The sequence below is a fragment of the Phyllostomus hastatus genome, unplaced genomic scaffold, assembly GCF_019186645.2.
Source record: "Phyllostomus hastatus isolate PE091 unplaced genomic scaffold, TTU_PhHast_1.1 phas_contig_1162, whole genome shotgun sequence".
Lineage (NCBI taxonomy): Eukaryota > Metazoa > Chordata > Mammalia > Chiroptera > Phyllostomidae > Phyllostomus > Phyllostomus hastatus.
In genome coordinates, this window is record NW_025333537.1 from 6,057,182 (window position 1) to 6,071,834 (window position 14,653).

At 32.8% G+C, this 14,653-nt stretch overlaps 1 protein-coding gene across 2 annotated transcripts in view; it reads left to right on the plus strand.

Moving 5' to 3' along the window:
• The window catches only part of MED13L (mediator complex subunit 13L), a 260,578-nt gene that overhangs the window by 34,642 nt on the left and 211,283 nt on the right, over nucleotides 1–14,653 (plus strand). For both annotated transcript variants that reach the window (XM_045846637.1, XM_045846643.1), the window contains exon 2: nucleotides 1,175–1,412. In XM_045846637.1, coding sequence (XP_045702593.1) covers nucleotides 1,175–1,412 — 238 coding nt within the window. The remainder of the gene's footprint in view (nucleotides 1–1,174; nucleotides 1,413–14,653) is intronic.

Here is a 14,653-nt window from a genome sequence, read left to right on the forward strand (position 1 = left end):
AAAGATAGGTTTCTGAATTTCAGATAGTTTTAGTTTGGATATTACTATTTTTGGAATTGGAAACATTTTTTTTGGAGTGAAGCCTTTTGTTGAATCAGAGAAAATTGAAATTTTTTCTTAAATGTGTTTGTTATAGTGATTGATTGTTTCAGCACTTTAAATTTGTCTGGGTTATGTTAGTCAAATGGTTATCTTTGTACTCTGTGGTACTTGTTTTTGGAACAACTTGTTGACAGAAAAATGACTGACTTGGTGGTGGCAGGTGGGGAGGAAGAAGATGAGTAAGAATTGAATGCAAGGGACACATGAACTGTTTGGTACAGAATTATATTATGAATCAATTTTACTCTCAGTTTGAATACATAGTTGTAGTTTATAGTTATTTAAGTAAGAAATCCAACTTTTGTTTGTTTCGAAACATCTTTAAAGTTTAGTTCCTTAAACTTAAAATTTGAGAAATTTTTAAAATAATACATCTAGGTAATGGGAGAAAGATAACAGGTTCTGCTCTCAGCTGGTTTAATTCCCATGTTTTAAAATATGTTTAAAAAATGAAGATCAAATTACATTAGGGAACTGTTATAGAAACAAAGCTTTTCTGTATGGTACATGTTAAATAACACGAGCGAATTGTTAACTTTGCATCAGTTATATTAGCATCTTATTTGTTTATAAAGAAGCACTGTTGTACTGCATTCAGACTGCTTCTTTGATTAAAAAGGATTTGAACTGTGGTTTTTGGATTGGATGAAATTGAGGAAATTCTTGGGAATTAGTTCGATTTTACACTTATTTTTAAATTTCTTATCTGATTTGTATATAATTAAATATAAATAATGAACCAACTAAGGAATAATAATGTAGAAAGTAATTTTATGTATAGAAACTTGATAGTGGAAGTTTAGGTAAAAATAATTAACAGGAAATAATGATTGTCTGTTGGTTGTATTTTGCTTTTAATACAAAGAGCTATGGAGAAATCCTGATAGGAAGAAATGAAATTTTCCCTTTTAAAAATCAAGCAGTATTCACCTTCTTCAGTGGGAGAAATATTGTGATTAAGTGTAGTGTAAATATTTAGCAAAATTGCTTATCTGTATAGAAACCTGTTTTTAGTGTTCTGTAATGAAAAAGAAAAATCAAAACTATTTCAATTGTTTCGTTTTTCTTGTAGGCTGAACTCACAGGAATCAAATGGCGTAGGTACAATTTTGGAGGGCATGGGGACTGTGGACCCATAATTTCAGCCCCAGCCCAAGATGATCCAATCCTGTTAAGTTTCATCCGCTGTCTGCAAGCCAACTTGCTGTGTGTATGGCGTCGTGATGTCAAACCAGATTGCAAAGAGTTATGGATATTCTGGTGGGGAGACGAACCCAACCTAGTGGGGGTGATACATCATGAACTGCAAGGTAAGGTTTTTGGTTTTCTTAAAATTAATTGCATCATATCTTTTTTGAGCAGTGGTAAATTCCAAAGAGGTTATTAAGAAGTGCTGAGAAGAAAATTATCAAAGTGTTTAATGGGTATGCCTCTCAAAGGAACATCCTTGCCCTCACCCCTCTTCTTTCCATTCCCCTTTTCCACCCCGAATCTCTTGTTCTTTCCCAGTCTTGCTGGGAATGGAAACCTTGTGAGCCACTATTGTTAAAGGAAAGTATTGTGTCTCCTGGGTGTGTTGGGCTGGAAATGAGGCTAAGATCCAGTGTTTTAAAATGATAGTGAATTGTAATTAGCAAGTCAGTGAAATAAAAACAGAGTTGTTTTTTCTTGGACTGTGGCTTTTGTGGTTTCATTGCCAGCAGAACTTTGGTGGAAAATTATAAAATTGTAATAGAAACTTAGCACAGGCCTCATTGAGTAAAATTGTGAGATGACATTGGCTAATATTTTAAAGAAAGATTAATATGAAGGATCTGGTCTGCTACTGCCATAGCAAGTTTTCCTTTGTTTTGTTCCTGCTTTTTATGTAATTAGGTTATTCCGGGAAATATTTGTTGCAGTGTTGCCTAATTTTTAACTTCTGAATACATCTGATACCCGGAAATTTTGAATTAATATAAGGGTTTCATTATTCTAAGCTTTATATTTTATATCTACCACAGATTTATAACTGGAGGAATCTCATCAAAATTTTTAAATTTCTGATAAAAGTTTTTGCCTCTTTACCTAAATGTTACCATCTAGTATGCTAAGGAATTTTTCTGAATCAAAACTAATTCTGACCTTTAGTTAGGGTAGGGCATTAACTCTTTGATTTAGTTTCCTAGAGTCACCTTTCATGCCAAACCACTCTATATATTTTAAATTTGTGGTTGGAAATTTCAGATAGTGTTTGGGATATTTTGTTAGTTGATATGTTTAATTTTTTTTAAGGAAGGAGTAAAACTCACTTTATTATATATTGAGAGGCTATTCTAAAGTTTCTAAATTTGCCTGAAGGATCCTGCTAACTTCTGCTTGACATCTTCCTAGCTTTTCCATTGCAGCCACTTTTATCTGCGATAGCTCCTGCCATAGCAGCCAGAGGGCAGTAAACCACAGTGGACTCACTGAACTGTTTACTTTGTGGCCCATTTGTCTATTCAACTCAAACTTTTCTCCCCATATATTTTAGAGTACCTGGTTTGTAAGTATAGGAACCCATTCTGGGTAATATTGCTAACTTAACTGGTTAATCAGCAAAATCTCAGAATTTATATATACACCTCAGCTTATTTCATGTAATTAGCAGTGAGCTCAGGTAAAATTTTTAAACATCTGGATTCCATTGATCAAAATTTTAAAAATAAGATTTCTCCTAGAAGATATTTCTGTTATTTATATTTGTTCATTTAGTAGCAAAACATACATTTTTATGCGTGAATTTTTTTTACACATGTTGTGATGCCGCATTTGTTTTAGTTTATTTTCACCGTTATTTTTCATGATTGTTTTTTGACTTATTTCTCTACTCCACATTGATCCTTTATGTTTTAACTTTTTGGTCTGGTCTTTATTTGTTAGCAGCACAAATTAGCATTTTATAATGATGAAGAAAGTAAACCTGATTTTAATGAAGCTTATTTAGTTGATGTCTAAAGTTACTTATTCATACTAACACATGATCAGCATTCTTAGAAATAAGTCACTGTGTTATTTCTCATGGGCTTTGTTACTGATTTAAGAAAAAGATGTAGGTTATTTAAATTGTTTTATAGTTACCTTAGATTGCATATGTAGATTCATAAAGTATTAAGTATTTTTGTAGTAAAGAATTAAGCAAAGATTAACTTCTTTTTAAATTGTTTTTAGAAATTACAGGAATAGTACATTTTAATTAGAAAAATAGGAAAATAGGACTGCCAAAGAAGAGAACAAAGAAACAAAAATCCTAAAGTCTATATCAGGTTTAATATTTGATGTTTTTATGTATAAATGAAATTGGTATCATACTGTTTTGTAACAGTATGCAAAGCAGTCTACTTTCCTTAACAATATTGTGTGAATGTTTCCTCATGAGAATAATTTATTTTTATTTTCTTTCCTATTGAGTCCAAAAACTATGTAGTGTTTATTCCTTTGTGAACCACCGGGAAAGTATTGCAGTGATGGAACAATTGTAACTTCTTAAGTACATCTGCTTTTTTTAATGTTGAATTTGTGAAAATTATTAGATTGAAGCATATGAAGCATGTAATTTTGTAGATAAAAGTGGTTAAAAGGGTAATTTAAAATGGTTCAACCTAATATTAGAAAATATTTGAAAATTAATTAGAAAAATGAAGGGCATAAAAACAGCTTTCAAGTTGGGGAGAATATGACAGAGCAACCATGAAAAAAAAATGAAGGATATGAAGGGACTATTTTAATTGCTCTTTATAAAATTGAGGATTGCTGGCATCTGTTTCATTCTCTACTAATATATGTAAGAGCCTTTTCATTTTGGGTAAAATAACTTTTAGCAGAACATTGTTATCATTAAGCATGATGGTACCATTATATTTGTAACAGTCTCTTTTTATAGGGACGTTTTACTTACTGTTTCTTAAAGCGCATTTTGGCTATTTTATTAGGCATTTCACTTTGTCTTTGCAGTGCACCAAAAATAGGATATTAGTAAGAACCTGAAGATAAAATACGATACCAAAGCAATCATCCTAAATGTAAATGTTTAAAGTATCTCTATAGAGAACAATCCTAAGGATACACACAGGAATTGGTTTTATAATATTAGACTTTTTGTTTAAATGCTTGAAATACCTATGAAGTAATCTGAGAGAAGATTGAAATCTACTTATAGCTTGTCCTTGGCACTCACTGCTGTTTATATGGCATAGTGGTAGATAGAAATGGGCTTGGGTTTGAGTCCTTGCTAGCTGTGTATTCTTGATCAAGTTATTTAACTTAGCAGTGCCTCAGTTTCCTCACTGTAAATTGGGTTATAAGGATAAAAAGTGAAAGTTGTTAGCACAGAGAGCAGTTAATCAATAATTGTAATAATTGCTTGCTGGTACTATAATGACAACAGTTAACTCATACGTCAAAATTCAAACATTTTGGTGTTTTTCAAACAATTGGCCTGTTCTGTATCATATTCAGTGCTTATTAATATTTGCCAAATATTAATATTTAAAGTATACTTTCAGGTTGAAGTAATAATTCAGTAAGTAATTATTGAGTTTTAATGTTTGGGTGGAATAACTGGGAATAATAAAATGTTAGGATTGAAGATAACCCTGCTCATGTGAAATTTGTCTAGATTTATACTATAAACAGAGTTTCATAATAAATCTTAAGTTGTGTTACAAAAAGGTCAGAATTTAAGATTTGACTCTCTTAAATCCCTGTACGGTAGATTTGTAACTTTACTTCACACGTTGGTGTTGAAGCAGGGCACTGGCTGAACAGTAAATACAGGTGCGTGTCCTCTTGTGTTATCCATGAGCAACTGTGCCAGTGGGTCCAGTTATAGGGGTTTGATGTAATTTCTACCCTGGTTAGGTGTACAGTCTAAAAATGGTATCGACAAGCTCACAAATATCTATAATGCAGAGAACACTCTAAGTATGTAAGAGAAATATAATAGGTTGACTACATTCCAAATGGGCAGACGTTCAGTTCTAGGACTCATGCGTAAGTGTTCTGTAAAATTCTAACAGGAACACTGTGAGTCTTAATGCCAAGGTTTATAACCTTCTTGGTTTCTGGTTTGTCTGTTTAACCTCTACTAGGCAAAACTGGTGATAAGTCCTGGGTATGTCAAATGAGTCCTTATCTTATAGGAGCTCACAATCTTATTGGAATAGCTAAATGAATCCTTAATTACAATACAATGGAGTAAGCTATAAATCATCAAGTTGTGGGATCTTGCATAACCAAGAGATTCAGCCTTGGGGAACAGAGGATTAGGGAGATGATTGGAAAGCCCAGAGCTGGTGAGACTTGAGGTGAGACTTACAGGATCAGTAGGAGTTATCTAGGTTGGGATGGAACTGCCCTAGTCAGAGGAAATAGTCTGTACAAAGGACCTGTGGACAGTGAATGAATTGTGGGAAGAGCAGGTTTGCCTGGAGCTTGGGGTATGACTGAAATCATTAGGGAGAATGAAAGCCTGGAAACGGTGGCATGGTGTGGAGTACACTGAAGCAAGGGTGAGGAGTTTGGACCTAATATGATACATTTTGAGGAATTGTTACAGGTTTCTGATCAGAAAAATAAAGAATTAAGAAGATTGTGCACAGAGTGCATATGAGCAGGAAGACCTTAGTATTTGTAATAAATTATTTTAAATTGAGCTGTGAACTTAAACATTATTTAGCTTAGGATACAGATTTATTTAAATTTAAAAATACCAGTGATTATGTACTGAACTTAATAGTCTTTGCCAGTTGTAACTTTGCTCTTCTTTCTTGATTAAATTCTCTTTCACATTTTCAGTTTGAATTTTAAAGATTAATATACTTGTAGTACACTGAATTGACTTCTTCTAATCAGCCAAACAATAATTTCATTGCCTGTTAGTCTGTGGTGGGAAAGATACACAGTCTTGAAACTCCAGAGGTTACAGAGAGCAAGCACAGACTTCTAGGGGCTGGCAGTGACTTGACCCAAGTCATTAAGAATCCCAGTCCAGAAGAAGTATCATATAGGGTCTAGTATATACTTTATGTTTGTTGATTGAATGAATGAAATCTGTCCTAAATGATTCTAACACAACGTAACTCTCTTACAAGGTTGACTTATAAATATATTTAAACTTTTTAATGCTTTGGTAATATAAGGAGATTGAAACATAGTTAAAATTGGCATTATTACTTCCGTATTTTGTGTATGCTCTATGAAGAAATTTAGCTGTGAATTTGCACTGTCTTATTTAAAAATTTGTATGTGCTTTCCTTTTTCATTTTGATAAGACAAATGTAAATTATAATAGGAAGACATCTGTCCACCTCTAAAAAAATGGTCGTTTAATACCAGTATTAGAGGTCTTTGGAATTGGCTTTACTGTCATTGTAGGGGCAGAATGGCAGTTGTTACTCGTTGTCGTTATGTTTAGAGTCGTAAGTATTGTGCTTTTCCATTATCCAGAGTGCTGCCACCTGTGCCAGGAGGTATGGGCCATTGCAAAAACAGCATTAGACAATAGAGAGGAAAAATGGATTTGGTTTTCTGACTGTGACCAGTGCAAGATAACTTAAGATACTCTGATACTGTTGTTTATGCCACTGAACTGACTGCAAGCTTCTGGAAGAAGTGGACATTTTGTAGGAATAGAAGGCGGCTGAGAGAAGAGAGTGCAGAGCCGGTTTGCTAATATTACCATCTGTATATATAGATTATAATCTGTGATCTCACATGATGGGATTGATGAAAGCTTTGTTTAGCTATCTCCAAGGAAGGACCTAACTCCCTACCCTCAACTTTTTATTTTGAGAAATGTTTTTATGCATATATACATACACCTTTTTTCTGTCCAAACCATTTGAAGACAATTTCCAGACATAAATCATACCCCTAAATACTTCAACATGTAACTCTTATGAGAATGTGGGACATTGTTGTACATAATCATTGTAGTACTATCATACTTAAGAAATTTAACATTGATATAATTAAATTAGCTAATATATAGCCTAAATTCAAATTTCTTCAGTTGTCCTATCATGCTTTTTATAGTTTGTTGGGGAAATCAAGGATCACATGTTGCATTTAAATGTCTTATCTTGAGCCCTGGCTGGCGTAGCTTAGTGGATTGAATGCGGGCTGTGAACCAAAGTGTCGCAGGTTTGATTCCTAGTCAGGATACATGCCTGTGTTGCAGGCCATGACCCTCAGCAACTGCACATTGATGTTTCTCTCTCTCTCTCTTTTTCCCTCCCTTCCTTCTCTTAAAAAAAAAAAATAAAATCTTTTAAAAAATGTCTTTTAATCTCCTCTAATTTAGAATATTTTCCAAATTGTCTTATGTGTATGTCCGTCATTGATGTTTATGTTGTTTGAAGGGAGCAGCTGTACCATCAAATGTTCCATATTCTGAATTTGTCTAATTATTTACTCATGATTAGATTCAGGTTAAACGTTTTTGGCAAGAATATTGAGTAGGTGACGTGTACTTTCTGAAAGGCGCATTGTATCAATTTGTCCTGATGTTGAACCTACTAAGTTTGATTACTGGTTAAGGTAGTATCTACCAGATGTCTCCAGTGTAAATATACCCATTTATTTTTGAAATGCTTAAGTCAGTTTGGGACTTTGAGACTGTGAATACCTTTTTCCCCAACAAGTTTTTCACTCTGGCTTGAGGAACAACCTGACTTTGAGCCTATTTGGAAACAACAGATAATGTCTTGAGTCATCTGCTTTTATAAAAGCAGTAAAAAGATCAAATGAAGACTTCATTCTTAAGTCACAGGAAGGGGGAGCAGAAAAATATTGTAGGACTAGCAAAGGCAAATTTTGATGGTAAAGTCAAAATCTGAAAACAAATAATCCTCTTATTTCTTAGCATACTAAAAAGATGTTGACATTGAATTTTCTGAAATCATAGACAAGTATGTAGGACTGTATTATTGTATATCTTATTATAGTCTGGATTTTCCATTGATTTCTGATTATCTTTGACTAAAATGAAATAATTACAATCAACGTTGTAAATGGGTTCATTCTCAATTGAAATGGAAAAAATTGGTTTTTCATGAAAATAACATCCCTTTTATATACAAAGTTAACAGGAGTGAAATTATCTCTGGGTAAAATGTCAGTTTGACAATTTCTTGTAAAGGGAAAATCTGATCCCTGACTTTCCACCCTATTTTTACTGGTTTTATATGTTTTTTCATTATTGGTGGTGAATTTATGATTTATTGAAATTAAGCTCTGACTAAATTGGAAAAGAATTTTTTACATTGGTTGGATTTATCCTTCAAGAATATAATACTGGTGATTTTAAAAACGGGTGAATTATAGCATTCCATAGCATTCTAAAGTTGTAGTATTTTGTGTGTGAACATGTATATGATGTTATTTTACATGGAAGTAATAATTCTTCTACAGATTTTATTTATTTATTTTTAGAGAGAGGGAAAGGAGGGGGAAAGAGAGGGAGAGGAACATCAGTGTGCGAGAGAAACATAGATGGGTTGCGTCTCACATGCCCCCAACTATAGGCCTGGTCCTCACCCCAGGCCTGTCAGCCTTTTGGTCTGCAGGCCAGCGTTCAATTCACTGAGCTACTTCAGCCAGGGAGGAATGAATAATTCTTGAGATTGTTAACACAATGCATCTGAAAAATAAATTTTACTTTAACTTTCATATTTGTTACTTTATGGGTAATAATACAGAAGTGCACTTGTATTTCATGAGAAACAAGCACTTTTAGTGAAAACGTGCCCAGTGGTAAATGGTAGCTAGTTCTAAATAGTTTATGCAGTAAGTACTCCTTGTTTTTATTGGGATCTAAATTATTCAAGTCTTCATATAAAATTTCTGATTTTTAAAATAACTACTATGTTCTATTATTTCCTGTGTTTAGTTTGGGAGAATTAGTTTGCTAAAGCTATAAAATAGTATGATTATCCAAGTGATTATAATGCATGTTTTCTGAAATATTAGGTTTAATAGAAAATTATAAATTATATCCTTAAAGGAAAAAATGAAATACTTACTAAGACTTTGGTAAGCAGTAAATTTATACTGTAAAATTATGCTAGGATCATAACTTCAGAATTCTTTCATATGAAGAATAGAAAAAAGATCTAATGGATTATTTATTAACTAATGTCACTCCAGTAAGTTCAGTAAAAATAGTAATATCTAGAAAAAACATCTAATGGAGTAGATGGAATTATTAAGCTAAATGTGCTTGAAATTGAGAGAACAAGTTCAAGTCTAACTTTTGGATGTAAATAAAATCGATATGTTACTACAGGCAATTTACTGAACCATGTAATTCATTTTGTTTTCTATGCAAAATAAGACATTTATACTGAGATTATGGTGAAATAGCATGTAAAGAGCTTATGTTCTGATGAAATAAAAATTAAACAGTAAAAAATTATAATTTAAAGATATTGCTTTAGGGAGGAGTTAAATCTAATCAGTTGATCAGTGGGAGAGATTTATATTTTGGTAAGTATAGGAATTATGGTCTAATTTTTTTGCCTTGATATAAATTTACCTACTTGTATAAAGTAAAACCGAGTAAAACCCCCATTAATGGAGCAAGTAGTATTGAAACTTAACCTAAAACTAGGTAATCTGTTATTTGTTGTGGTACAGTTTGTTTTCCTTGATACGTAAATAATTTTAATGATAGATATAGGTATTTAACTCAATAATTTTAAGGATAGCCTGTTTGATTCTTCTTTCCTTTGTGAATATTTTATTTCAAAATCTTGTTCTTTAATAGATAACTTTAAGATTTAGAAGAGATTCTTATACATGAAAGTGGTATAAAGATTTCTTTGTCTAGTGAAAGAATATCTTCATTTCATTCAGAGAGGTTGATACAAGAACCTGAATGTGGTAAACTGGAGAAAATGTTAGGTATTAGTAGAAATTAAGGGCCTAATGAATTCAAGAAAATAAATGTTTGAATATTAAAATTGAATGTGGAGGAGATGTAAAATTGCATATACAGAGAAAAACACCTTTTGTTGCGAAATTTACAAGCAGATTTATTGCCGACACATTCAAATGGCATCGGATCATTCTTACTGTTTAGAGCATTTTATATAGGAAGTGAAATAAAAATTCCCTAAAATAAAACTTGATTTTTTTAAGGAAGGAAGGAGATTGGAATGCCCTTATGGGTCGTCACTGAGAGGACTCAGTGAGTGTCTTCTGTCATTTATACTGTTGTGAATAGCATAACCAAAGGGTCACTGAAGCTTAGAAAAAGTCTATGACTTAGTCATATCACTAGTAATAGTAGAACTCAAATCCATACTTTGTACCCTTTCAAATTGAAACCATTACTGGCTGGGAAGCTGTATGTAACATGAAACTAACTTTACCAGACTTTTAAAAATAAGACCCAGGTAACTATTATAAGTCGATTAATGTCAAATCAAGTCTATATTCAGTACTTACAGAAATTATACTGGCTTGCATAATTCTGGACAGAGAACTTATCTTTTTGATCATAAATGTTTTCTGTAACCCTTGGCAAATGTCAATTCCAGTGTCTAGATCTTCTGAACTGAGCACACCAAATTGATAATGGTGAAGTAATAATTAAATAAATAAAAATAGTTTTGAAGTTATAAAGATGACAAATCCATTTGATATTTAAACATAATATGAAATTAGCATTTGCTTTTATAAAGTATCTTGTTGAAGTAACTGAAAAGCTAGAATTATATATCTATTGTCATTAGAGTTTTCTTTTTCCTCTCTTTTTATAGATCTATTATCATAGTCATAGATCCTGAAAAATCAGGGCAGCTGTTGAGCTAAGCAGGAGTTGGTTGTTGAGGCCACCATTTAGTTAAATTATGTGGCTTTTGGACCTTTTTAAAATGTAGTAGACTAAACCGATTGATAGATGTCTGTCCTTAAACTTTCATGAATAACTTTAAAAAGAGTATTAGTATTTACAATTATTGCCATTTTGTTTTGTTTTTATGATGCTTGAGCAAATAGTTAAGTACAACTTGATATAGGTATACTCAGCCATGAGCATCACTACAAGTTAAGATTTTCTAATTCTTTTAAAAAATATTTTAATGGTAGAAACATAAATATGCTTTGTCTTCTGTCTCCCAAAAGATCCCGACAGTCTAGAAATTTGTGTTAAGTACTAGAGAATTACAAAATTGGATTCTGTTTCTTAAAGTATTTCATGACTGAGCTGCTGTCTTGATGTTACCTGAAGAGAGTTTCATTGAATATTGTTATGGCTAGTAAGAGTTCGATAATTTTCTTTAAAGCTTCATCTGTGTAAATATTTTTGAACAATTTTCCACAAGTACTGAGCCACATACCTATTTATTATAAACCTGACATTGATAAAATGCACTCTTTGTATAATTGGGTCTTGTTTTGATCCTGGCTCTTTCATATTGTGATTTGGCAGTGAGTTCAACAGAATAAGCATTATCCTCTTGAGGCCTATCTAAGATTGAACTAAAGGGCTTCTGCAACATCCACATGATCATACAATTAGTTCTTTTTTTTGGGAGGGGGTGCTGTGGTAGTGTAACTGAATATGAGTTGGTTGCTAAGGTATCGTGGTGGAATAATAGCCTGCAGTGTGTAGTTAATCATGCAGCAGAACTAGTTTGATTTAAAAAACACAAACAACTAAGAATAAGATAAAAATTAGGTAAATATGAAGTATTTTTCTATTGGAAAAGATTATGTGTACATTGGTAAAATGAAGGTTAGAGCATTCACAAATCTGTTGATAGTAATTTTTTCCTCTTATTTCATATAACGTCACATGTAAAACATTTTCCACTTTACAAATTACTTTTATTTATGACTTTGCTAGCCTTGGGTGGGGGAAGATAAGACTTTTTTCCTAATTTTATTGAAGGCTTACTCTCCCACACCAGTAGGAAATAAGTAAGTATTTGTGGAAGGGCTGCCTGAATAAAGGAAGTATGAATTTCATCAAGATGAAGTCTCTTCATTGAGATTATTTTATTTTTTCACAAGTAATAATTGACTTGTTTTAATGTAAGCAATTTGATGTTCCCATGATACTTACAATGACATATATTTAGTCTAAAATAAAAATTTAGATGCTCTCAGTTCAGTTTCAGGCAATATATTTTAAACTTATTTTAAAAGTAGTCCAGCAGATATTAATAATGGAAAGAATTCTTGCCTTGGTATCCTTGGACAAATTACGTACAATTCTGTTTAGGAAGCAAATAACATTTGTTGACAATGACTCTATTATAGAAAAATTTATCATGCCATTTATTGGTTTCTGGAAGATGACAACAAAGAAAGGCTCTTGATTTAAGTAGCAAATGTGGCTGGGGCAATTCTCCCCATTGCTCTAGTAAAGGCTTCATCAACCAGAACTCAGTTGGAGCCCTCAAACAGATTTAAACGTACAGCTCCCCAACCCCCTCACCCATCTTCCTTAAGCATATACCATTTTACAAAAAAGGTTAAATGACTGAAATGCACCATTATCAGTGATTGGTCCGGACATGCACAGATACCAGTTTCTTTCCCAGTATACTTGGGGCAATAAGCTAGAAGTTACTAAAGAAGGGCAAAAACATTTTCATGTGATGTCTTGGGCTCAGTACTGATTCAGCTGAGTTACCCACACATTTGAATTTATAGTATTGTGTAACAGTGATAAAACAATGTATGAAGGATGTTTTAAAAGCATTCTTTGAGCTTTATAAAGTGTTATCACTGTTTTATGGTCTTCTATATTTATAATTAACACCATGTATTCATTCAACAGATATTTATTGAGCCTACACTGTGTTAGGTGCTATGTAGAATAGAGAAATGAATCAGAAACATACTGTTTTGCAGAAGCTGACAGTCTCATAGGGGAGATAGCATATGTCCGTAGAGCATCATTACAGCTGTCTTAAGAGAGGCACACAGTGTGATGAATTTATTTGGAAGGAGGCAGAGCTTTGAGGAAAAGTAGATTGTTGGACTGAGCCTTTACAGAATGGGTAGAATGTGTGTATTTGGATATATTGCTATGTCAGGGCAAGGACATTTTATCTATATGTAATTGCGTGTGTAAGGGTATAGAAGAGGAAAGTTTAGAATATTTATTGGAGAAGAGTTAAAGGTGAGAAATTGATTGAAAATGCATATTTGTGCCTAATGGTGATGGAGCTTAAACATTAGGCTAAGAAGTTTGTATGTTAATAGGTAGTGGGGGATTTTGAGAGTTTTGAATAGGACTAGATGGGAAGCTCCCTACAGGCTATAAACAGCACGAAAGGGTGGGACCTGCATCTGACTTTTGTCCATCATTGTGCATGTTTGTTGAATAAATTAATTAGCAATGAATGACTATAGTAGAAGTTTGTATAAAGATCATCAGTCTAGCACTGCTGCATACTATGAAGTCCTCCCAGTATTCTGGATCATGCAGGAAAACATCCTGTTGTTATAGGAGACTGTTTTAAGTGGAGTATATTGACCACATTGGAAAGATTTTCTTAGTGAATCAATTTCTTTTTAACCGCATATTGAAAAGAAGTAATAATTTTCTTCCCTTATGGCAGTTGCTTATTTTTTTATAGTCTAGAGTTTAATTTAAAGTTTTATTAAAATTAATGATTTTTCATAAATTATTTTTATTAGTGTTGTAGGTAGCAGGTAGATTGGGCAGTTGACAAAATGGCTTGGTACAACTAGTGTTCTAGTTGTACTGTAGAGCAGTGGTTATGGAAGAGTGCTCTTTATTGGATAAGAGAGTGTAATGATATTTGTATGTCAGAAGCCTTGTTAACATCATGGATTGAATGACCTTGGCTTTTCTAGTTATGTTATAAATTGCCAGCACAATACTAGAGTTGATATTTGCTACGTATAAATGATTAGCTAAGATTGCTTAGCTGAGGCTCTCTGGGAACTGCATGTTTCACTGTAGAATCAAATGACCATCAAATGACCAAAAACTTTAATTGAACTTTCTCTCTCTCACCCTGAAACCCAAATTAATTACTAATTTAAATATCATAGTAAAATACACTACATAATAAAATGAGTTAGTGTATGATTTAAGCAAACATTTTCAATGAAATCCTTAATAGATAATTTTTAGTGTTAGTATATATCTTTTTGTTCTATTGCATAAAGATAGCCTTTTGTTTCATCTACTTCTTAAATATTTAATATAGCAAGGAATACTTTGCAAGTTCTATAATTTTAAAATGGCATTTTCAAAGACTTAACAAAGTTGATCTGTCCCCTCCAAAGATGCTTGCAAACATGCTTTTGCATATATTCCCACAGTAGCTCAAATTTCCTATATTGGGTGTAATTTTTGTAGCACATGGAATGCAGCCGTGTCTCCTGGAAGGTGCTTGAAGAGTCCTTCCACCATTAGTGAATCATGCCTTTGTGCCCAGGAACTATATTTATTATCCTTTTTTCCACTGGTGACCTTAGCTCAGCAGGCAGCTTTCAGCAGATGTATAGGTCATGGATTGTGGATTACTTCCTTCTGTTTACC